This window comes from Sardina pilchardus, chromosome 10, assembly GCF_963854185.1.
Source record: "Sardina pilchardus chromosome 10, fSarPil1.1, whole genome shotgun sequence".
Classification (NCBI taxonomy): domain Eukaryota; kingdom Metazoa; phylum Chordata; class Actinopteri; order Clupeiformes; family Clupeidae; genus Sardina; species Sardina pilchardus.
This window is the reverse complement of record NC_085003.1, coordinates 4,003,415-4,030,314: the sequence shown is the minus strand read 5'-3', so window position 1 is coordinate 4,030,314 and position 26,900 is coordinate 4,003,415. Positions and strand designations below refer to the sequence as shown.

General features: G+C 40.2%; 1 protein-coding gene across 1 annotated transcript; it reads right to left on the bottom strand.

Moving 5' to 3' along the window:
- Positions 1 to 193: 193 nt before the first annotated feature.
- On the bottom strand, positions 194 to 26,591 carry dyrk4 (dual-specificity tyrosine-(Y)-phosphorylation regulated kinase 4). Its single transcript, XM_062546768.1, has 12 exons — positions 26,562 to 26,591; positions 26,312 to 26,456; positions 25,760 to 25,923; positions 25,527 to 25,663; positions 19,034 to 19,174; positions 17,273 to 17,411; positions 16,855 to 16,936; positions 16,553 to 16,725; positions 15,008 to 15,068; positions 9,911 to 10,040; positions 8,937 to 9,070; positions 194 to 1,086 (listed from the first exon to the last, which is right to left on the bottom strand). Exons 1-12 carry the CDS (start codon positions 26,586 to 26,588, stop codon positions 1,061 to 1,063), a joined length of 1,359 nt encoding a protein of 452 aa, XP_062402752.1. The 5' UTR covers positions 26,589 to 26,591; the 3' UTR covers positions 194 to 1,060.
- Positions 26,592 to 26,900: the final 309 nt, after the last annotated feature.

Sequence of the window (26,900 nt, the reverse complement as noted above, 5' to 3'; positions counted from 1 at the left end):
GCTGTGTATGTAAGCCCACCTGTGTATGTGTGTCAATGTGTGTTTATGTGTCTGTGTGTGAGTGTGTACCTGTATGTTTGTGTGTGGTCAACAATCTCCAGGCACACTCAGGTGTGAGAAAACACTGCAGATTTATTCATGATACCGGAGGCAGGTTACCAGCAACAGCCCATTCCAGTAACACTAAGTTCTCAAGGGCAAGTCCCCATCTTAGTTACATAGTAATACAAATCACATGAGTACTTACATACAAGTCTTTTCCAAAGTCCTCATACTGTACATGCACAATTATACATAAATGGATACTTCTTGGACATAGCATGTGATCCACACAGCATGTGGCTACTCTAAGGAAGTAAAAAGTCAATGCAGTACAGTACAGTACATATATATTCTTCAGCATTTTCCTGCCTCGGGCAGATTAACTTTAAAGTGTAACTTCGGCAAAAATTGACCAAAATGTGTTTTTCTGTATGAAAATACATCAAATAAGCCATGGCGACAGTATTTTTTGTTGATCAAACACAACAGCACTGGCAAAGCTAGAGCCGATTTAACCAGTAGTATTGCTCAGAACAGCACCAAACCTTGTCAGCAGCTTGCTCTCTACACATAAAACGAAGCACCAACAATGTAGTTTGTGAACCCAGAGTTTATGACAGGCTAGCTTTATTGCTAACAATATTCTATCAACATAGACGTTTAAATCGATAGTCTGGAATGTGTGAAAATGAACAAAAATCATCTAATGACACACACATAGAGAAAACAATTAATAGACTACTGATTTTATGTGCCACAGTGCAGGCCTGTAAATGTATGACAACAATGTTTTATTGAAACAACATCATAGGTAATTTATTTTGTCAGTCATCACGTTCATTTTAATGAATAGGAAGGGAATTTAAACTGTATGCAATGCAAACAAAATTCTGCATTATTTCCCACGATGTTTCCCATGAGTCACATCAGGTAGACTTCAGCCGGTGTGTCCGGGGCAGTCTGCTGTCTTTTCTAGCTTCTCCCGGCCGACACTGGCAGGTATTGTTGACGTATGAAGTCAGCCGTAGTTCATCCTGAATGAGCCTATTGACAGCAATGGAGAGGAGTTGACATAAGCTAGGCGTCAGTGCAGCTGGGGATTTTGCTAGTACTAATTTTGTCCTCACTCCTGCAAATAAAATATGATACAATGAAGCATTTTTTATGTGTTAATTGCCATGTAGCCTGATGATTAAAATAATTTGGGTTAGGCTATGTTAATAGGAATAGGTCTATGGTTATGGTCAGATAGGGTCTGCAGAAAGGTTCCCCTGGTTGCACTGTATGTTACTGCGTTACCACAACCTGATACTAAATAGAGTAGCTGCGTCTTGACATTGTTTGGCAACAATTCTGATTGAGGAAATGGTAGCTTTAGCGAAGTTCTACAGGGAACTCATTGTCACATATTCTGCTCATAACCAATCACAGCTCAGGAGAAGCACTACTAGTAAATTAACTCGCCATGTCATCATTTCAATCACAGTCAATTCAGTTTCATTGTCTACAAACCAAGAGGAAGTGCAAACGCTTAAAACTTCTGTGTCTAACACACCTTCTTCTACTTTCAGTAGGCCGACTTCAAGATCTCCACCACCACCACCCCACTGCCACCAGTTGGTCTCTGTCTCAAGCTTATGCAGGGGGGTGCTGCTCCTAGCCCAGGCCTCTATTGGCAGGAACCAACATCCCCACACTGCATGGACAGGGGCCTACACGATAAGACTGTTTAAATATTCAGCTGTTATGTATCTCATGTAGCTACATGTATATTGTTTCTATCCTAACTCCAGATAGGAAAGGTGTATTACATAAATGTTTCAAGTCACCAAAATCCTAAGAAAACATTCCGAACTTTAGGATGACCCATGCATATGATACCAGTCATTTCAATAGAATGCTCCTATCTCAATGTTAGTACTGATGAACTGACTGATGTGTCGTCTAAAACTTGGAAGCAGAAAAGTGGTTGAGTAGTCTTCACTTGGTCAGTGCCTCCTGTTCCCACTTGCCCATGTAGATGTTTGCATATGACGGAGCAAATCTCTGTCCCATGGCAAATCATATGAATTTATAAGGAGGTTTTATTGTCAAATTGGAAGATACATTTCAATAATTCAGTGATTTCTATATTAGCGCATAGGTTGTCCACTATTGGGTATTATTGGGGACTGCCATAGGTCAATTTTTCTCCAGGATATGAGAGGTGTCCTTTATGTTCCTGGGAGGGTGGATGGAAAGTGGTTGCAGAATGCTGTCAATATACATGGATACAGTATGTTATATGATGCACGGCTGCAGTATGAGACAATGGGACGGCCGGGAAAGGGAACCATTCATCTCTGGGATCCATAGTCTAGATTTCTAGGCTAGTTGTGTTGAGCAGGAAACCTGAAAATTGGCCAAAAATTGCTTATTAAAGTCACAAAAATAATTTTTCAACTTGACAACCACCCTAGAAGAGTCTTCTCTAACAAAGAAAAATAGGTTGTCGACTTGTACCCAAACATGTCAACAAAAGTCTTAATGGAAGCCCTTTAAAAAAAAAAAAAAAAAAAAAACATTAACCATACTGCTCAGCCAGAAGTTTGAACACAAAAAACAAACAAAGATGCAAAACAACCTGTAGCCTTGTTTGGTTTACTATGACTGAATAAAGCGTATACGGCTGGACAGACGGTGAACGTGAATAACGTTCTGATCGTGGGCTGAGCTCAGCGATGAGCTCCGCCCCGCAATTACTGCAATTTCCCGACTATTAGCCGTGGCTTTAACATTGATTTTGCAAAAATTCTTCAGCTATGAGGTTGATACATGGGGGACAGATAATATGGTATTAATATGGGTTTGTGTCTTTTAACTGCCCTGAGGCTCATACACAATGCGGCTTATACACAGGAAATTACTGTAGCCCAGTCCTGATCTGCAAGCTGCAGCCAGAGGTACCTGGATTCACCCATTCCGACTTGACCCTTTTACAAATGACTTCCCACATTGGTGGTGAAATTGGGCGGCCACGTGAACCCCCGCTTTCTAACTCCACCTATGAGGAAGGACAGACATTCCACGATAAAAGTACAATGCGTTTGTTGGAAATCCCGTTGTGTATAAGGGGCTTATGAGTGCACGTGCCTGATAGGCTAAGCTACATTCAACCAATGAATCAGAAACTTTCACTCTTAAAGGTACACTACAGTATGCAAGATTTTCACCTTTACGAAACTTATAATAGGTGAATCGTTCACCTAGCATAGCTACATAGTATAGATCAGTGTTCCTCAACCTTTCTTCAGTCGCGGCACCCTTTACATGATTGAAAAATCTCAAGGCACCCCAAACTTTTTTTTAAATGTAAGTTATAATTAGAATACACACCAACAAATGCAAAACGCATAGCAAACTACAACTCATGTAGGCCTACGCGCGCACACACACACACACACAGTGTTTTTTTTTGTTGTGCTGTGTCACACCCGGCTATGCCGTGCTGGGTGTGTCTCTCCCTGGCCTGCATTATCGGCTGCTATTCTGTTCTGTGTCGCCTCTAGGTGGAGCTGTTCTAGTGGGCCGTGCCGGACTAATTGGTGTGCTGATGGGAGGGTGCTTAAAACCATGGCCTTCTAGTCCGCTCGCCCTCTCTCTCTCATTCTGCTCTGGCCTGACGATGCGAGGCTGGCCACGATCGTTTAGGGCCCGAGCACCGAGGTGTGGCCACTGAAGTGGCTGCACCATAGGTGCAAGGCCCTATTGTTTTTTGCTCAGATTAAATTTCTTTTGGGCCACGTTTTGCCTTTATTCACCAACTTGGCATGCTCTAAAACTCTTGAAATTTGGTAGCTATGTGTGGAATTGGTAATGCTACTCAGTGACAGAGCTCTGGCCTTGGGCGTGGCTCAGGGACTCTATAGTGCCACCTAGAGCATTGTCTGTTGTGGTTGACATATACATGCATGGAAATGAACCATATTTGGTAGGCATGTGTGTTGTATTAATCTGAACAAGTTTCACATTTAAACTACAGTACAGACCAAAAGTTTGGACACACCTTCTCATTCAATGAGTTTCCTTTATTTTCATGACTATTGACATTGTAGACTCACACTGAAGGCATCAAACTATGAATTAACACATGTGGAAATATGTACTTAACAAAAAAGTGTAAAACAACTGAAAATATGCCTTATATTCTAGTTTCTTCAAAGTAGCCACCTTTTGCTCTGATTACTGCTTTGCACACACTCTGCATTCTCTTGATGAGCTTCAAGAGGTAGTCATCTGAAATGGTTTTCACTTCACATGTGTGTCCTGTCAGGTTTAATAAGTGTGATTTCTTGCCTTATAAATGGGGTTGGGAATGAGTTGTGTTGTGCAGAAGTCAGGGGTGATACACAGCTGATAGTCCTACTGAATAGATTGTTAGAATTTTTATTATCGCAAGACAAAAGCAGCTAAGTAAAGAAAAACGAGTGACCATCATTACTGTAAGAAATGAAGGCCAGTCAGTCCAAAAAAATTGGGAAAACTTTGAAAGTGTCCCCAAGTGCAGTCGCAAAAACCATCAAGCGCTACAAAGAAACTGGCCGTCCCAGGAGAGGAAGACCAAGAGTCACCTCTGCTGCGGAGGATAAGTTCATCCAAGTCACCAGCCTCAGAAATCGCACGTTAACCAGCAGCTCAGATTAGAGATCAGGTCAATGCCACACAGTTCTAGCAGCAGACACATCTCTAGAACAACTGTTAAGACGAGACTGCCTGAATCAGGCCTTCATGGTAGAATAGCTGCTAGGAAACCACTGCTAAGGACAGGCAACAAGCAGAAGAGACTTGTTTGGGCTAAAGCAAAGCCATTGATATCTCAAAGTTGCGACAGCCGTTGACTTCCATGTTAAAGCCAGATTAGAGTCACATGGTTAGTGGGGAGCCTCAATAGTTCCCTTGGTCCCTGGTTTACTACGGGATTGACAGCAGCGATCGCATTAATATTTACGGTAAATACTCGATGAAAATTACTATAAACTGCATTTCCACATACTACTCAATGAAAATGCATTATTATGCACACGACCATAAGTCATGTAGAAAAGTCTTATTATAACACCTGAGATATCCATTCATTCTCAATGGAATAGTTCCTTTGAACGACCATGACATACCGGATGTGCCGCCATTGTTTGTACACGGGAGTCAATGGAAGTGTTGCAACTTTGTTATATCGAAGACTTTGGGCTAAAGAACGCAAGGAATGGACATTAGACCAGTGGAAATCTGTGCTTTGGTCTGATGAGTCAAAATCTGAGATCTTTGGTTCCAACCACCGTGTGGACTGCAGAGTGAAGGCAAAAGGGCCAACAAGTGCTAAGCATCTCTGGGAACTCCTTCAAGACTGTTGGAAGACCATTTCTGGTGACCTCTTGATGCTCATCAAGAGAATGCCAAGAGTGTGCAAAGCAGTAATCAAAGCAAAAGGTGGCTACTTTGAAGAACCTAGAATATAAGACATATTTTCAGTTGTTTCACACTTTTATTGTTAAGTATATAATTCCACATGTGTTAATTCATAGTTTTGATGCCTTTGGTATGAATCTGCAATTTTCATAGTCATAGTCATGAAAATGAAGAAAACTATTTGAATGAGAATGTGTGTCCAAACTTTTGGCCTGTACTGTACATAGTGAATCTTAGAGGAATTTGAGTTATGATTATGATTATGATTTTTGCACATCATGTATTTTGAAACATTTCTCCCAGACGGTTTATTGAAATCATGTCATACAAGTACTAAAATGATCTTGAAGGGTTGCTCAAGAGGAATTGCGACCAGATTTGTGAATTTTCGAAGTATATTGAAATGGCGAAGGTTTGAATTATGATGTCTTATTAAGAAATAGGAAGTTGGTGTTATAGGCAGAAAAAAAGGTTTTAAATTGGATGTAATTTGGCAGCTACATGTGGAATTGCTTCTGCTAGTCAGAGACAAAGCTCTGGCCTAAGGTGTGGCTTTGGGACTCTATAGCGCCACCTTGCAGCACGTTATCTGTTGTGATTGACACAAACATTCACGAAAATGAACCAAATTTGGTGGACTTGTGTGTTATTGCTATCAATAGTCAGAGACAGAGCTTTGGCCTAGGGTGTGGCTTAGGGACTCTATAGCGCCACCCAGTGCGTTGTCTGTTGTGGTTGACACATACATTCACGAAAATCAATCAAATGTGGTGGGCTTGTGTGTTATTGCTACCGCTAGTCAAAGACAGAGCTCTGACCTAGGGTGTGGCTTAGAGACTCTATAGTGCCACCTAGCCCATTGTCTGTTGTGGTTGACACGTACATTCACCAAAATGAAACAAATTTGGTGGGCATGTGTGTTATTGCTATAGTTATTCAGAGACAGAGCTCTGGCCTCGGGTGTGGTTTAGGGACTCCATAGCGCCACCTAGCGCATTGTCTGTTGTGGTTGACACATACATTCACGAAAATGAACCAAATTTGGTGGGCATGTGTGTTATTGCTATAGCTATTCAGAGACAGCGCTCTGGCCAAGGGTGTCTTAGGGACTGTATAGTGCCACCTAGCGCATTGTCTGTTGTGGTTGACACATACATTCAGGAAAATGTAACAAATTTGGTGGGCATGTGTGTTGCTCATGCATATGCCCAACAACACGCACATGTTGCTTTGTTAGACTCCGAAATGTCACAGCCCTCCGCACCACAGGTGCTCAGGCCCGCCATCGCCGCTTGCGGCTATATTTTACTTTAAACCTTAGTTTCAGTGTGGTCTCCCCTATGTCAGCTCTGCTGTGAGCCAAGTGGTCCTGACATGCTGTCTGAATTCATATGTCCGTATATCTACTACCGGAACTTTTCCTGCTGCTTACCTAGTAATTTTGCCGTAATGTTGCCACCACAGCATGTGAATGCAATTGCGGAAAAATTCCGCACTTGTCAGTGATGATCGAGGGAAGTATTTTGTGTATAAACCCCCCTAATGCCACTTAACAGTTTTGCATCTGCTGCTGCACGCTGCTGGTCATGCAGCAAGGTTAGAGCCTCCTCCATAACCTACTCCCGGTGTAAAAACTACAGTACACTTCTGCATGCAAAGCAGACAGCGCGGCCGCATTTGTTAGGCATCAATATCTGCCCAGCGATCCAAAGCCCAATTTACGGAAATTCTAAATTAGATGTGAACAACATGTGGCCGTATACATTCCGCATATATGCTTCATGTCTGAATGTACGTATACTGTCAGAAAAGAAGAATGTGCGGAAAACCTGTCTGAAAACGACTTTAGTCTTGCTGAAGGTCTCTACCTCCTTCACTGAATGACCACACGATGAAGAGGATGATGTTAAGGGCACAGGTTCAGATGTAGTATCATACTCTTTTCTTTTCAAAAACCTGTTCATTTTGCTAATTAACCGCTACACAATAACGCTATGACTTGACAACTCATCCGATATCGCACGCTGTAAACAAAAGCAACCAATTTGTAGACGTCATACAGGCTACGTTCAAAACACGGATTGCAGCTTCTGGATTAGAAAAAAATATCTATTTTCTCTGATGTGTGGCCGCAATTTACTTATCTGCGTGATAAAGCTAGAGGAAAGATTCCAAAATTATGTTGCTTTTTAAAAAAAAAAAATGTATTAGCCTAGTGTCAGACACGTTTCTGCGGCACCCCTGAGGAGGCCACACGGCACCCCGGTTGAGAAACACTGGTATAGACATAGCGAGTTCCTACCGAGAAAACCATCCGTGCAACTTCCAAGAGTGGTGTCCCACCAAATCTTGCCAGAATCGGGAAACATACCTTGTCAATAGATAGAGCTCTTTAGTTATTGCCTGTTGTTAATGCTTCACCGCCACAACCAAACCATTTTGCATTGTGCACAGGGGGGACAAGTTGTGAGAAGTTTGCTATTTACAATAGCAGAGTAATGAATACATCACAACTCTAAAGGGAGCTCTATAGTCGCCAAAAATACCCAAACCTGCATAGTGTTGCTTTAACTGACATTTTTTGTCACATACAGCAAACCTCACCTCACCATCCACTAGCTGCCTTTGCCATGAATACACTGTTAAGGAAAAACGCAGCCTCTGTGAACTAACCTGACTTTCGCCAGATCCTGTAGTTCGCTGTCTGCCTCACACAAGGATCTGGGACTTCTCGATAGGAGATGTATTTATGAAGGCGGGTCCTTGTAAAACATCCTTGCATGTGGTTTGATAAACCACTTGCCTGTTATCTTGAATGACGTGCTTGGCTTCTTCAAGCTCTTGCCAAACCCGGTCGGAAGAAGAGTAAAAACATCCTTGCCACCAATAAATGTCTTCAAAACTATTCTCTGTTAATCTTTTAAAGAATGAATACTCAATATATTCGACAAAACGGTTGAAATAGCAGAATCAATGTCAGCACAAGACTCCTCGCTGCGTGCAGCCATTGTTGTTTGAATCAAACACTCGCTTCGGCGCTCCTGATTGGTTCATCGTTTTTTGCTCCCTGGAAGGAGTTTGGATTGCCCTCGAGTCCAGACCCTTGTGTGGAGCTCAGCGAAACGCCTCTGGTGGAGCATGGCGGAACTACAAGGGTCTGGCAAGAGTCAGGCTATCTGTGAACAGCCTAGGCTCCAAAAACAGTAATAAAAAAAACCCAACCTCATCCATCCTAAGTCAATCACCGACAAAATGTGCGTTTAGAATAGCGAGCTAGCTCTCTGTAGTGTTTGAGCATTAACAAAAGTGACATTACCCAACATCTTTTAGAGCACCTTTAAGGAAGGTGTTTACACTTGAGATCAGCTTTTCTGTAGCAGCACTTTTCATTATGTACATTCACATGCAATGTGTACAAATACGGGCCAATTGAATACATTTCATGCTACCTTTCTTGATCTGGTCTGGTATGTCGGCAGTTTTTCTGTCTGGGTGAATTTTCATGCCAGTCTGATGAAAACACTCCTGAATCCACTCATGTTGCATGGCCTCATCAGGTGTCATGCGCTTACTCGGGTCCCACCTAGATGGTTTTTGGAAGATAATTAAATTATGATCAAACAATTCCTTATTTAATGCTTTTTTGTGGTATTAATGGAACCGTATGTAGGATTTTGGCCAAAACGAGTACTGCATTTACTTTCAAAATACTGTAGAGCGGTGTATCGCCTCCCCCTCCCCTCAGAGTCGCGGTTGCCAGCTAGCTGCAGGATCCAGCAGGAACGTAGGCTGATTTAGCTTTCAATGGCAAGTGCTAATGTTGTTTTCCTCAGCATAATGTCCGTTTACATTAAGTACAAGTAAGTTAGCCAAACTGATGAATCTTACCTGTCCAGGAGCAAATTAACACCATTGACTTCGAATTCTTCTCCGTTTTCAGCGTCTCAATCTCATATACAAATCCTTATTATATTTCAGACGTATTTTGGATTCATAACAAGGTCTTTTAGGTTTCATAACTTAGAATTTTTTTATCCCACACGTTTGTAGCTGCAGCTGTGGTAACTAGCAGAGCTGGCAACCCAGATGCCGAAACACTACTGACTTTGTGATTAGTAGATACAGTATGTGTAGGGCGGCGCATCAGATCAAAACACAACATAACAACATCAACATCAGTTGAGGGCTGCAACTTTACTTTTAAATGACAATATCTTGGCCGGGCTACTGTCAGTGATATAAGTATTTGAAATGAACATGATTTCTTAATGTCTAGTGACATATCAGGGCCATTTTATGATTAATTGAAATACATTTCTTACATACGGTTCCTTTAATGGTATGAAGTGTTTTTTTTTCCATTCCAGACACACCTAGCATACTGTACAGTAGCAGGGATGGGGAGATGAATCACTATACCTACTTAAGACAGCCCTTAAGGAAGTCCAAGAAAAAAGTATCATCTGTCCTCAAAACACTAGCCAGGTCTTTTGAGTTAGGATGGTGTTCTTTTCCCTTGCTGTTAGTAACATTCTTGAGGTTTCCCTTGGAATCTGAATAAAGATGACATACAAAGACGACATACAGGTAAAAAAATGTAACATTGTGGAAAAGTTTTTTTCCCCCCGTAATATATTTTATGCATTTTATATTTTATATATTCTAGATTCATTACACAAAAGGTGAACTATTTCAAGCCATTTTTGTTTTAATCTTGATGATTACGGCTCGTGAAAATCAAAAATCAGTATCACAATCTAACACCATTACCACACCAAATCTGCAAAACCATACACTAAATTTCAGTGTTTGACCCAGTTTTCAACCTCCTAAACACAATTTGCAAAAGACCACACAATTTTCTACTTAACACACATAAATCTAACAGGAAGTATAACTTAACAGGAAGAACATTAGGGGTCCGTGTAACGCTTTGCAGTGCTTTGTTATATTTGCAGATTTCACATGAAAATAATGAAAACATGTTTTAAAATTTCAATTATTCATTTTTCAGACTACTCTGTAAATTGATGACTGTTGCATGTTTTGTTTTTTGCATTGAGTACACTTGGGATTTTCTCCTCAGAAGTTCGAAAGTCAAACATTGACTCAATATTTTAACTTTGTGTTTTTGCGCTTGGGGTTGGACTGAACCATGAACGGTGGGGGTTACCGAGGAGAGTTGCGTTGTGGCCCAGAGGTTTCACTTCACCCAATGTCTGCTTGGATTAAGAATCGGATGTTATTAATGGGCTTACTCTTGTCAACTTGTTGTTTAACAGCTTCTGTAGGCATGTTGGTGGAGAGGTTTTTGTTCATGGGTAGGGTTGCTCACATTTATTGAAACCATCAACAACCGTGAATAAAATGCTATCGTATAGCCTAGGCTTACATAGGCGGCATGAAAGCGTCACCGACCCCGCACCATAGACCCCCCCCCCCCCCCCCCCCCCCCCAGAGGTTTCACTTCACCCAATGTCTGCTTGGATTAAGAATCGGATGTTATTAATGGGCTTACTCTTGTCAACTTGTTGTTTAACAGCTTCTGTAGGCATGTTGGTGGAGAGGTTTTTGTTCATGGGTAGGGTTGCTCACATTTATTGAAACCATCAACAACCGTGAATAAAATGCTATCGTATAGCCTAGGCTTACATAGGCGGCATGAAAGCGTCACCGACCCCGCACCATAGACCCCCCCCCCCAACACACACACACACACACACACACACCAGCAGCACCATCAGCAGAGATGGCAACAAGTGCATGTGACAAGTTACTGTAGGCTATCTGAAGGTCTGTGAAGTCTAACCATCGAGGGCGCATGTGAGGGATTTAGGAGTTGAGCGGTCCTCATTCGCCTCCAGTCGGTCTGGTAGATAAGCCTACGTCTCGAGCTCACTTGGCATGAATTTGACTTGATAACTCGATCTGTATCATTTATAGCCTATCTCTACAACTGGCTAGAGGGCGCCACCCGTACATCTCTTGGCGCATTTGGTTCAGTCCAACCACGACGCAGGAATGGAAAATTGGAAAATGGACTCAATTTTTGTTTTGTTTCAAATTCATTATTTACCGTTTTAAAAACCACACTCGAAAGTTAAAAATAGCATCAATTGTCCATTTGCTGAGTAGTCTGACAAATGGATAATGAACGTTTTGAACCCATTTTTCATTTTCTCATGTGAATTCTGCAAATAGACCAAAGCACTGCAAAGCGTTACACGGATCATAAGGCTACTTTACCGAACACCATCCAATCATAGACTTAGTATAAGTCAACTTTATGTAAAACTTGTCTTTATTGCTGTATTTTTGTTTGCCTCCAAATTACCATAGCTCAATGATTTGTTCTGTGTCTACAAGGTCCAGTAACAGACCAGACAGAAGAAGGCTTATGTACACACTCCCCCGACCCAACACACACACACACACACACACACTTTTCTGGGGAAAAGGCAAAGTAGGTTCTTTCTCTGGAGAACCAGTCATTTTTGCAAAAATGTGCAAAATTTGCCTTTTCAAAACTCCATGTATATCTGGTGGTCGCAACAGCAAATTATTTGGGGAAAAATCACTATTTTTAATTTCAGTATTTAGAGGGGATGCATCCCCTCTATTGAAATCCGGTCGCTTCTTATTATTATAATTACAGTGCATGCAAATGCACTGTACTGTTCTTCCTAGACTTCTTCTTATTATTATTATTCCGCTGATCGATTTTTCTAACAGCAATTTCTCTTCAACCGTTTAACTTAGAAACTTCATTCAAACTCTGTAACGTAGGTCTTCTAATAGATCGGGTTGGTATGACTTTTCAACTTTGTAACTGTTATACTTTTTGAACTATTAAATGAAAACTATTAAAATTTCCCCATAGACTTAACATTGGCCTCTATGACATCACAATCGGGTCGTTGAGCAATTAGAATCTTATGCCAGGTGGCCAGCCCCACCTGCAGCAGCCCTCTCTCTCTCAGGCTTTAAGCATACAATCTCTCTGTGAAGACTACATATCCTGTTTACTGTTTCCTCTGTCCACAACTGTTTCAAAATAAAAGTCCTCACTGCAATAATACACTATTAAATCATTTAACCACTGAAACTACTCAACTATTTAACTGTTCAACCATTCCAACTGTCAGTTATCATCAACTATGCCTCCAGTCAACTAAATGAAACCTCCATGTACCTAGCAACCAACATAGCAACCATTAAAATTAAGCGTTTTTGACAGTTTCCATAGCAACCAACATGATTATACTACAGTAACTTCTTTATTCCTGATAGTGGGCACCATGGATAACCTAGCAACTACTGTTTCAAAATAAAAGTCCTCACTAGCAAGTTAGCATTGTTAGCATGGTTAGCATAGTTAGCATTGTTAGCATAGTTAGCATTTTAGCATAACTGCTAAAAATGATTGGCTAAGTTAGCTAATCAACCTGGTTAGCATTGTTAGCATAGTTAGCATTGTTAGCATAGTTAGCATTTTTAGCACAACTGCTAAAATGATTAGCTAAGTTAGCTAATCAATGTGGTTAGCATTGTTAACATAGTTAGCAATGTTAGCATTTTTAGCATTACTGCTAGAAATCATCAGCTAAGTTAACTTATCAACCTGGTTAGCATTGTTAGCATAGTTAACATTTTAGAATACCTGTTAGAAAGTATTAGTTAAGTTAGAACAGGAATGTTTAAGCTTTAAAATGTCTACCTTAACACTATCAACTCTCTTTAAACTATGCAACCACCATGTTTACCCTAGCTACACCTTAGTAGCCATATCTACATTTTTTTGCATTTTCATGCACTGGTAATTCCTTGGAATTGCATTTCTAGTTAGAGGGGATGCATCCCCTCTATTGAAATCCGGTCGCTTCTTATTATTATTATTATTCTTTTTACCTTTTTGTGCGCGCTATTCAGCCCGAACCGCTTAACGTACAAACTTGGTTGAAACACCGTTCAGTAGATCTTCCAAATATCTACTAGACAATCTATTTGACATTTTTGAGAAGTTTATACTTTTTGAGATATTTGTAATTAAAAGTGTATTTTTCCCCCATAGACTTTAATGGAGAATGTGATGTCATAATGGGCCAGAACTCTCAGTTCCCAGTCTAGTTAGAACACTGCCCTGTGAATCCAACTGTCACTTTTAATCAAAGATTCTAGAACAGAGTTCCACTTTAGAATGTTTGCCATAAAATCTGCATACAAAGCATACAATCTGGCTCTCTCTGAACTACACATCCTATTGAAGTGTTTCCTGTGTGTCAAAATAAAAGTCTACCCAACAGATTGCATCCCCTCGTGTAATTCCTCGGGAATTGCATTTCTAGTTATTATTATTATTCTTTTTACCTTTTTGTGCGCGCTATACAGCCCGAACCGCTTAACATACAAACTTGGTTGAAACACCGTTCCGTAGATCTTCCAAATATTTACTAGACAATCTATTTGACATTTTTGAGAAGTTTATACTTTTTGAGATATTTGTAATTAAAAGTGTATTTTTCCCCCATAGACTTTAATGGAGAATGTGATGTCATAATGGGCCAGAACTCTCAGTTCCCAGTCTAGTTAGAACACTGCCCTGTGAATCCAACTGTCACTTTTAAGCAAAGATTCTAGAACAGAGCTCCACTATAGAATCTTTGCCTTTAAGCATACAATCTGGCTCTCCCTGAACTACACATAGTATAGAAGTGTTTCCTGTGTGTCAAAATAAAAGTCTACCCAACAGATTGCATTCCCTCGTGTAATTCCTCGGGAATTGCATTTCTAGTTCAGTATTGATTTCACTCTTGTATGTAAATATAGCCTACATATAAAGCCCATGTAAGACAAAAGAGCTTTAGGTTTTGAGCAACAGTGTGTACAGTACATGAATTATGACACAAGTGTTAATAATGTGAATATGACATTTTGAATGTTGTATGTCATTTTTCTCATTTGAGGCATTTTGCATTTTGTGTGAGCAAAGTTGGGTTTCGTGTGTGGAGTTTTGAAAATGTGTATAAACAGTTGTAAAAATGGTAATACAGAAATGTTGACTTTTTGAAAACTACAGTAGATATACCACAAAGTGGGCAAAAACATGACCACTGCTCAGTCCTGGACATTCTCTCCGCAAATATAAATCACGCTGGTAATTTGTCTCCAACTCCTACTCCATCCTCTACTCTTGCAACTTATTTGTGTGTGTGTGTGTGTGTGTGTGTGTGTGTGTGTGTGTGTGGATCTACATTCACTAAATGTATTGTAGCCTACACATACACTGTAATCATCTATTGTATTGTCCCCCATGAACAGAATTCAATGAAACTTGGCATAAATTCATGATGTGAAGTTTTGAACATGTCGACCAAAGATACTGTACCTGTGATTACAATGCCTTGTTTTTCCTTTTCATTTTTGACCTACAGTAGGTGGTGCTACACTTCAAATGACTAGATATGGGATGGGTTAATAAGGCCAAAAAATATATATGGGATACTGGGTCATAGAATCTTACCAAAGAATACTCTCCGTCTGGATGCAGTCTGTATAAAGTAATCAGGAGGCATTCCCACCACCTAAGACCAAACAGAAGAAGATTAAAAAATATATATATTTTGTTGTGTATTTTGCTTTTTTGGTCAAACTTGTAGCTACTGTTCTCATTCTGAAAATACTGTTCAGAAGTTTTAGGACACTTTTAGCCTTTTCCCACTGACAGAGAACCCATTTGCGAACCGTTTGGAGTATTTCGACCAAACAAAAGCCGGTTCCAAGCGTGGCACCTGAGTTCGAAACATGAACCAGAAAATAGTTGTTTTTTCCTGTGAACCGGAGTGGGTGTGTCATTCTGCACGTCAAAGGGAAGAAGGATAAGCATGAGGTTTCCATCCACATCAACTGTTACCATTAACAAGCATTTTAAACAGCTAATTTCAGCCGTTTTCACGGGATGACTGTTCATATCATTCTCCTATTTATGCATCACATTAACTTTTGTTTTGCAGGCAACACCCTTTTTGGATGACTCATCCTTAGTTCAGTTCAAAACTGGTGGAAATACGGGCTGGTTCACTAGATAGCACCACGGTTCAAAGAATTCTGAACGGCACCAGTTCAAGAACGGGTTCGCTGTCGGTGGAAAAACACCTTTGAGAGACTTTGAGAGACACTGTTTTCGAGGGAAAAGCTCCTTATTGACTGGATATACAATGTAGTAACTTACTGTTCAAGTTGCATATCGACATAAGTGTATAGAGGTCCATTATCAGAAACCATCTGTCCTGTCCATGCCATGGACAATATAATTTGACTTTTTTATACAATAATTTCCAAAAAAACTCTTTAAAGTGAAAGCAGATTTCTACTAAACAGTGTTAATTAATTTTAAGAAATAAATGTAGAATAAGTGGTTGCATAAATATTTATACAATAATACAAGTTAACTTCACTGCAAGTTATAGCTATTAACCAGTCTCGAGACGGCCACGTCATCATACACTTGAAAAAATTTAATGTTTTCGGCAGATTTGCAACAAATTAATTCACTAGAAAATATTGCCAGAAGTTAGAGGCAAACATCCAGCAAAGTTCTGGCAACAATGAGAAGTTTGCCACTAGTGGCAAATGTGTTCGCCGGTGATTTGCCACCACACTTAGCCAAAAGTAAACCTCAACTGTTGTATGTGATACTATGACGCACCTGCATGTGAAAATATGACTTTGCCATAAATTTGCTAAATTGCTTTCTTAACTTATTGTGCTGTAGGTTATATGTAGCTATAATTATAGCCCACCTGCAACTGATATCTATGTACACCCCACCAGAGCCACCGCTTGTTTATTTGACAAAAGATAGAGCTCAGAAAAGCTTTAAGAAAATCGGACAATCTGATTGGTTTGGCCAGTTTCTTCCAACAGTGGAAGCAGAGGAAGGGGAATTTGTAAGTAACCCTATACCTATACCTTTGAATGGCATTGTAAAATGAAAGACTGATGCATAATGATTTTTATGTAAACATACAGATATAAACTCATATACATACTTTATTATCAATATTACCTCAGCAATGCATGCAATTTGCTCCATTTCACTCTCTCCTGGAAAAAGAGGGTAACCAGTATATAGCTCTGCAAGGATACAGCCCAGACTCCACATATCAATAGCCATGCTGTAAGGGTGCCCAAGGATCACTTCCGGGGAGCGGTAAAAGCGGCTTTGGATGTAGGTGTACACTATGGGGAATGAAAAAAAAACAAAACATATTTACACGTTCACAATATATAAACAAGATAAGGAAACCTTACACTTGAATTCAACCATAAATGTGCTGATATAGCCTATACTGTATTAGTGTATTCTACCTCTTTGCTTTTCATAGCAACTGGATCCAAAGTCAACCACTTTAATATTCCCCTGGCTCTTTGGACACAAAAGGATGTTCTCCTTTTTTGCATGAAAAGGGGAAACATCATTACAAAGATATACATTCAAGCTTGTTTTGCAAGTGTTTATTGTCACAATACATCATCGTGCATACAGTCATTCAATTCAAATTGTCATTCATTAAAAAGTCAAAAGATCTGAGAATATCTATATTTTCATGCTGATTCATTTATGTATTATTTTCATGCTGAATAATGCTGTAATAATTTAGCTGCAGTGTTATGTTGCTTAATACATAGCATTTCTACAACAAATAAAATATATATTTACATCTTAATGTACATTACATCAATATTCTATATGCAAATATTTATATCTCATGAAGTCATAGCATACCGGTTTAAGGTCACAGTGGATGATTTTCTCTCTTTGTAACATCTGCAGACACTTAAGTAAGGAGTGAGCTATGCGACGGATCAGTGCCAAACTGAAGCCATGAAAATGGTTCTTCTTAATTAGTTCATACAGGTTCAACCTGTTCAAAACACATCAAGAGAAATCACAGTAATTCAGCCAAAAACGTTGTAAACTGTATCATATAGCGGTACAACATACAGTGGGGAGAACATGTATTTTATACCATGCTAAAGTTGCCTAAAAAAGAGGAATATAAAATCATCATTTGAGAATTGATCTTAATGACTTACTTTAAAAAAAGAGTAAAATCAAACCGCTAAGGACACCAATTTTCTTTGTTATTGAAGAATGTATCGTAAATAAATAAATGTTCTTCCTTAAATGCTATGGAGATGGAAGTATTTGATCCCTATGTTAAATTCCCATAGGAGCAGGAGGATTTTTTATGTTTTTATTTTTAAAGGCCAGCTATTTCATGGATTCAGGATATTGTGCATCCTGATAAAGTTCCCTTGGCCTTTGGAATTAAATAGCCCCACATCATCACATACCCTTCACCATAGCTAGAAATTGGCATGGTGCTTTTTGTGTGTGTGTGTGTGTGTGTGTGTGTGTGCACATGCTTGCCTGTGTGTGTGAATGTGTGTGCATGCGTACTGTGTGTTTTTATGTGTGTGTGTGTGTGTGTGTGTGTGTGTGTGCATGTATGTTAATGTGTGTGTGTACGTGAGTGTGTCTGCCGGTGTGTCTTTATGTGTGTGTGTGTGTGTTTATGTGTTTGTTTGCGTGCATCGTTATTGTGTGTCTGTGTGTGTGTGTCTTTATGTCTTTTAATGGCCATTAATTCACCCTTGTTACTATTATTGTTTACTATTCTTATTTTTTGTCACATATATTTTTGTTTTTATTACTGTGTCTATTTTATTTCTGTGAGAAACTTGGGTGAATTCTATTGTGTTTACGTATGCTATATAAATAAATCTGACTTGACAGGCTATCTCTTTGAGGAATCAGATAGAACAACAGAGATGATAAATCCCTCAATCACAGCAAAAACATTTTGGAAATACAAAGATAGGTTCCTATGAGGCTCAATTTAATGCAGATTCCTGTTAGCACAAAATAGATATGAATCTGATCTGACAGACCTCCCTTCCAATGTGTTAAGAGATTAGTGGGTGAGCTCCCTGGGGTTTTAGCTTTGCTCACACGCTCGACTCCCAACCTGAGGTGCTGCAGTTTGTGTGTTTGAGCCTGGGTGAGTGCAGGGCTGAGCCATACACTCAACACAGTGCAGGTTACGTAATTGTTGAATTAATGCATAATGCCTATTTGTAGTGTTTACATGCTACCTTACTCATATTCATGTGTTGCATATGTTAAAGAGGAACTATGCAGATTTGGCGATTTCTTCGCTGTTTTCTCGTTTTACGCTTGCAGGTTTCTCTGCAGAGCTTCCCCTACAGCTTTGGCATGTATATTTTACAACACTCCTTAATTGGTCAGTCTGCCTTTTCATGAGCATGACACTGCGAGACTTTCTGTTTGTCAGTGCACTGGCCCGGTGTACAGTGTGTTTTTTCCGCTCACAAGCAATAGGGGGAAGCAAGACAGCCATCATTCAACGAAATAAGTCAAATAACCATTCCAATGACTTCGAAGCTGATCAGTAAAGGACCATTAAGCTAAAAAACTTGCATAGTTCACCTTTAACCAAACAAATATAAAAACCTCACTCACCCCAGCAGCTCAAATGAAATGCAGAGGTGGTTGCGAAAGTAGAAGTATTCCTTCATGTGGATGACGTTGTGGCTGTTGTCATCATCTCCTCTTCTCAAAGCATCAAGGATCTTCAACTCTACTAAGGCCTGATGGTGGAATCTACAAACAAGACATATAAACAGTACAATAGCTAGATATGAATGACTAATCCTTCTAATGTAATATGACTTTAATTGATGCTAGAAATCTAGTAAAACTAGATGTATTGCATATCAGCCCAAAATACTCCATCCCCTGCAACACATGTGCGCATGTGTGTTTGCTATTGTGTACACTGTATGTGTGCTTCTGTGAAAGATGCTGCCCAGCATGCCTGGAAACAAGACAGCTCTCCCATAAAACAGCTGCATTTCATGAGACTTTTGCAATGGATGAATGAATGAATGAATAAGTTAAATTGCACTCAAACAATTGTCTTGCTGTGTTGTAATTACTGCATTTACTGATGTTATGCAATGTAACACTGGATAGACTAACACTGGATAGACTATCCCATTGTTGAGACTGCCACCTTGTGACGAACCCACAAAATTACAAAATGACCTTGTACTGACTTGACGTGCCTGATTCACACAATTCATGCAGCAATAGCAATCAAATGCCCCGTAGTGAAATAATGTCCAGATTGTGAGATTTCATGAGTTTTCGATCGTCATCTACTTCAGTTCTCTTCATGATAGACTTCCAAAAATCACACATAAGGTGAGTTAGAGTGTCTAGTTTCGTAATAAAAAAAAGCGAAAATGGCACTCTACGCATGGGAGCTAAAAACGCAATGTTACGTTGTTGGCACTCAATGAGTTAAGAGCGCTCCAAAGAAGATTTTAGCGTTAAGAGCTTCTTAACGAATCTGGGAAACGCGGCCATTGAAGAGGAGTGGACCAACATTCCACAGGCCACAATCAACAACCTGATCAACTCTATGCGAAGGAGATATTGACATGCCTAAAAGAATGTCGGTGTCAAAAGGCAGAATCACTGTATGCTAAGTGAAGACAATACAGTGAAACTGCACATTTTAGGCTTAGTTCACACTGGCAGTTGAAATCGGATGTCTTGCATATCCGATCAGAACCTGATCTTTCTGACTGACTGTTCTCATTGCATATTGCAAGTGATCACATCCGATCACATCCGATCTTGGCGTGCAATGCTCAGATCCGATATAAATTACACACACCTGGATTTATTAGGTAGAGTTGTACACAACCAAGTCGTCATGGATGAAAGTGGATTTATTTTTGATATTTTCCAATTTCCAACTTATTATGCGTAGCCGCGGCGCAAATACTTAACGTTACAGTTTTCCATGTTTCACCAAATGATGACTTGAGTCTGACGTTGGTTTTTGTTTTGCTGGTAGCCCTGGCGCATGCGCTGAATCAGTCAATCAATCAATCAATCACTTCCGTCACTCAGAATTACGTTGCAATTGTTTGTCGCAGTGCAAATGACAAAAGGGGCACGTTGAAATCCTATTCAAGTGGTTCGACTGTTCAGATTGAGTCATATCCAATAGTAAGTGATATTGAAACCACCTCCGTATGTCAGCATTGGAAATCAGCATTGGAAAAATCGCATTTCATGCGGTTTTGTGCCGTTCAGACTACCCAAAATTCAAGCTAGATACAATCCAGATAAGCAAAAAATCGGATTTTGAATGCCAGTGTGAACTAAGCCTTAGAGTGGCCCTTTATTGTAGCCAGCTTAAGGCACACCTGTGCAATAATCATGCTGTCTAATCAATCTTGATATGCCACACCTGTGAGGTGGATGGATTATATTGGCAAAGGAGAAGTGTTCATTAAAGGCTGGCTTGCTTACATTGTACGATTTTGGTCTATTTTAACAGTCGGCGACTAAATTTCCAAAATCGGTAAGGTGCCAATCTTAGCGGTTTTAAGTCCGTCGGAGTCAGTCTTTTTCTAGTTTTGCCGTTACGACAATATCAAACATGTTTGATATTATCGGAAGTCTTTTCAGTCGTGGCTCATGCAAATAGTGACGTGAACATTAAAAACCAATAGTGACCTCGCTCCAACACGAAACAGGAAGGGGCAAAACAGGCAACAGCCCAGTAAGCACAAGAACGTCTGCAAGGCGTCTTGAAGATGTGTTCGAAAGGTCTGCTGGACGGCTGTGAGATGTAGGCCTATTCTAGAGAGCGTTTGCTCATCTGGCAGACGTATCTGATACGTCTTGCTAAGATCTTCAAACAGCGTTTAGCAGCCGTATTCCAAGATGCTCATCAATACGTCATAATAGGACATCCATCTCCCTAACGTCTTACAAAGATCTTATAAAGGTATTAAATATGATAAAGATCTAGAACTACGACACGCATTCTCAGTGAGATGCCGCCGCTGTTTGTAAGATCAAAATAAGACGTTCTAAATGGAACGCGATGTAATTAAGCTGTTCAGATCTTTTCCAGGCATCTTGGAGACGTATTTGTCTCTATTTGTGCTGACTGGGAGCTGTAGCTTATATGATTATTTGGTGTTTCATTTCTTATAAATTATTAGTCTAATTAGTCTACGTGACAGAACAGCTCTATATCTGTTAGGAATGTCACACATGAAACAATGCTGCAGAAATGCGAAAAAATTACTTTGATATGAGTAGCCTAGGCTATCATATGAGTTCCTGTTGATGATGACGTGTAGCCAGTGCACGATGGAAATAATTTGAAGGAATCTAGTAGCAGTCTTGTAAATAGTGACCCACAGTCTTTGCAAAATCCTAATCTGAGACTGGCCTGTGACTAGAAACTCGATGAATTGTCTTTAGATGTGAGAGGGTCTGAGACAAAAACTTGAGCCGCTTTAGCTCGTGTGCAGCTGGTATGCCTTCTTCCCAGGGGACGGTCAACTCGATGATGAGGACCCGCTTGGCGGCTGTGGACCACATCACAATGTCTGGCCTCAGTGTTGATTGCGTGATTGCACTTGGGAAAACCAGTTGCCTGTCCAGATCGACACGCATCTCCCATGCCTCTCCAGGGGTCAGCGAAGACCTTGTCTGGCCCCCTTGTGGCTTCTGCTGGGTCTCTCCCGGTCGGACGAACAAGACGCTTGATGCGAGGCTGCTTAGCGAGGTGTTTGCGCTCACTCTGCTCCTCTCCAGGGGCCTCATGTACAAAGCTTGCGTACGAACAAAGATGCTGCGTACGCTAACTCTCACGCTCACGTCCGGATACAAACACTGACTTGAACGTAAGAATGTGCGGTCCTCCACGCAAGCTTCATGCCTGGTGTACACACATTTCCAGTGTGTCTCGTCAGTTGGCGACACATAGAGGCAATGCAGCGCAACAACATTAGTTGATCACAAATCAAGGCCTTTATTTGCACAGCATATTGTGAAATGTGGGCTATTAAAATAGCACTTTGAAATAGGCATATGTTTCCAGATAATTGGCCATGCAACATGCGTTAATAGTACCAAACTATGCAACAGCCTATATCTGCAATTAAAACTGTAGTCTTATCAGAGGATATCAAGAATTAGGTAGCCTAAAGTGAAACGTATAGAGATAGTGCCTATATTTAGTTCCATACATGATTATTCACTTGCTTATCAAACATTTCAGATTTTGAAGAGCTTTCCTTCCTCGAAATCTGCGATGAATGTGGTCGGCTTCACGCATATGTCCATGTCTAAAACATTTTCCGGGTGTTTTTACATATTTCCGACAGTTTTCAGTAAATCTGCCACGGTCTCTGACCCTTGTAGCCACTGCCACGCTCTGCCACTACTGTTTTTTGTTTTGTTATTAATTACAGATGATAAAGCCGTAGGCTACTGTATCTTTACCATTTTGTCTGATAAGAGCACTTCTACCTCGCAATCGCTGGTAATAAACTTTTAAAACTTTTTTGATTTGATGATTTCAATTATTACATTTTGTAGCAGGTTCGAGAACGGATGGATCCTCAAATGAGTTTTAACTCTTGTTAATATTGTGGGATAAGCCATTTTGCCTTCGCGGAGGTCTGAGTTTTCGAGTGGCCTTCTAGTTAGCATATTAAAACTAGAAAATGTGATTCCATGGAAGGAATTACCATTGCATGTCGCTTAATGAGCACTACGTAACAATCCATTTCTGCCGCCAAAGCGTCTCAACGTTAAGTCTATGGGATTTTTTAACTCTTTTATCGTAAATATCTCAAAAAGTATAAAGTTCACAAATGTGAAAAATAATAGAACAAATCTCCGTTTCAAGACCTTTGTAGGAGTGCTTGAATGACGTCAAACGGTTGAGTGATTTTAGAGCCTTTGATCGTTGATTTTGGTCGGAAGCAGAATAATTATAACGATAATAAGAAGAACAGGGATAACATGCAATGTAATGAGTGTGATTGAGGGAGGAGAGAGGGTGGAGTATAATGCTCGTGCATGTGCGCTTAATTTCACGTTATTTGGGATGTACAAAGGAAAGCTGCGTGGATTGCTGCGTACGCATGGTTTCATACATCTGCGTACGCTTCTTTCCAGATTTTCGCGTACGCAATGTTTTAGTAAGAATTGCTCTGCTAGCTTCCTCAGAACTTGGTTATGCCGCCATCTGACCCGTCCCTGAGCCAGTGCCACTCCGCATGAGGATAAAATATGCTGGAGGCCTGCGTTGCTTCTTTCACACAGTGGGCATTTGTCCTTGCTCCCGAACCATGTTGAGAGGTTTTGTGGGCAAGGGAGGGTGTCATGCCCTGACCATGAAGCTGAGCCGTGCCTGTGGAGCTAGCTAGATGTCCTTCCAGGCAATGACCCTGTGGACGGTGTCCTCCCACCGGGTCCACGCCCCCTGTTTGCCCTGGGACACAGCCTTCACGAGGTAGTGCTCCTGCTCCACCTGAGCAACTTCCTCCACAATCATGCCCTTCCTCTCTTCTCTAGAGGCTTCTCTAAAATAACATTTGATAAATGAACCTTACATTTTTTAGTAGCCATAGGTGTGTAGATTTGAACAAAATCTGGTTTATTCTAACCGGGGCTTTTACTGTACCTCCTGAAATATCCCACTTTGTTTACCACTCTCGGAGTTTAGTGCTGGCCTGGTGGGTCGCCTATTATCGTCCTTTCACACTGTACAGCAAGATGAATCACAGGCCAGATAATATGATACGTTGAAGTACTGATCCTAAAATATTAACTGATCCATCTTGCTCCACTCTAGAATTTTACTGTACATCAACGATTAGCTCGTCGCTACCGTAATTTCCTGACTATTAGCCGCGGCTTATACATTGATTTTGCAATATTTCTTCAGCTATTAATATGGGGACAGTTAATATGGTATTAATATGGTTTTGTTTCTTTTAATTTGCATAAAACACTGTCCTGCGGCTTATACACAATGCGGCTTATATGCGGGAAATTACTGTAATCAAAATCCCACTGGAGCTCCAAGCGGTTTTGTACATGAATCCTTGCAAAAGTGTTTTACAGCTCTTCAAGTCATGGTACAATGCCATTGTTGGTACTGTATATAGCTCATTTAGGTACACTTATGGTGTGGGTGCTTGCGTTTCTTTACGAATCCTCCGTCTTAGCTTGTATAGAAATGAATATTACAGCACTAGTTCGCCGCCTAATTTTGCAGTTTTAATGTTTCAAAATAACTTTTAATAATGTGTTCGAATTAAGCAAATTAATGCCCTTAAAATCTGCCCTTAAAAGGAGATCGGGGAGTTAATTGAAGCTAACTGCCTATGGCAAGTTGCATTGTAAGTTAGCTCTGGGGAAGCAAAGATCAAAGTGTGCTGTCTTCACCTATACCGAAGATCACAGTATCCACTAGACGCAGTGGACAAAACTGTGTAGCGAAAAACGTCTGCATTTCCAATGTCATCATTCCCACGAGAGTTGAACAGGTGCGATAATTGAAAATCCCCATGTTATCTTCCCATTGAAAAAATCTCAAGATACCGGATCTCTTTATTTGGGCAAAGATGGTAGCTTCTTTGTAGGCGAACTACAGAGGTCTATTGTCTTGTTGGTTTCGTCCTGTCATTCTGTTAATTAGTCTGTGTATTTTCACCCCCTGTTCCTCTGTCCTTTCGGTTTGTCTCTTTGTTTGTCCATAGTAAGTAACGCTGTTAAGTCTGTAAGTCTGTTTAAGTAAATAAACGAGTTTGTCCTGGGAAAGAGTCTTGCACTTGGGTCCATCCCCGTAATCCCTGACAAATAAGGCAATATGTAAGAAAATACTGTAATAATTCTTCCACTTATCCTAAAATATACTGCCCAGTAATTCTACAACACTTCACCTGGTTAATTAATGTAATTAATGGAGGTAAATTAATGTAATTAATTAACGTAAAATCAAATAATACCAAATGTGCGCCAATGTGTGAATGGTTGTAATTATCAGTTCAAACAAAAGACACTGCCCAGACATCCTCAACATGTTCTTTACATACATCATCACAAACTGTTCAAAGCCCATTACCTTTTCTTGTTGCGGATAACCTTAATTGCAACTACTTCATTTGTTTTATGATCAAGACATCTCAAGACTTGGCCAAAGCATCCTTTCCCAATCATCTCCAGAACTTCAAAGCGGAATGCAATATGATCATGTGGAACCTGTGACAATACAAATGTATGGTACTTATAGGGGCAACTGCTTCCATTAACATTGAAAGAGTAAGGGATTGCAAGAGTCAGTGGAACATGTCTTACCACAATGTAATTGCCATGCTCATCATCATAGCCAGAATTCGGTGATGTCCCATGCGAGCCCTCAATCTTTTTTGTTCCCAGACCCAAGTACCATATCTCAGAGTAGTCCATGATTTCCTCCAGCTCAAACTTTGTGAGGTGACAGTGGAAATGCTTCAGTGTTTCTGAAAGTTAGAAAGAGGATATATAAGAATAATATAAATGCAAATAAGGTTTCTAGGCCAAGTATACTTACAAAGAATTTTGGTCTCTGTATTTATCCCATCCGTGAATTAGTTCCTGTATGTTTATTTTACATACCGAACTGCCGCTATTCAACTATGCAAAGGTAAAATCGGTTTGGCATTTCAGCGCCCCTTTAGTCAGTTTGCCACTCTAATGACTTAACGTTGTGTTGCTCTGGATTTAAGTTTCCTTTAGTCTGTGCCTAGTGGTTAAAGTGTCAGTTTGTCACTTTCTCTGTCTGGGTCCAAGGTCTTAGTCTGATCCATATTTATAAATGCTTATTTATGAGTACATGACAATAAACTTTGAACTTGAACTTAAGTGTACCTGTGGGTGACATTAGTTGACTTTGTTTTTCACATGTCCTCTCTTTTTTGGTCTTCTTCAAAACACGTCCATTGGTTACAGAATCTGAAGGATTCTCTATGGATGAACTCAAAGTTTCAGTTTGTGAAGCCTTTTGGTTCTCCTCCTGTCAATCATACAAGGATAAATAATATGGGTTAAAAATATTTTTTTTCAGTCCCCTCCCATTGAGGAGTCTGTCCATTTCTTTTACGGTCTATGGTCAAATCACCTCATTTGTAAAAAAGCTCTTCTGCATTTCTTGACTGATGATGTACGGTAAGATGGCATCAGAGTGATGGTGGGGCTTCCCATCATCCACCACCATCTCCTTCACTGCGGCCTGCACTTGAGGTAGGATCCCAATCACTGTGTCCATTTGCTGTACAGCACATAAATGATGAATAAGAAAAGAAAAAAAGATAAAAACATCAGCTAAGTTAGCTTAGCAACCTCATTAGCATGTTAGCATTATTCAAATAACTGCTAGCAAAAATGATCTAAACATTAAACATCCATTAAACTGCATTTAACATTCATTTAATTGTCAAGTGAAGTCAAGTTTATTTAT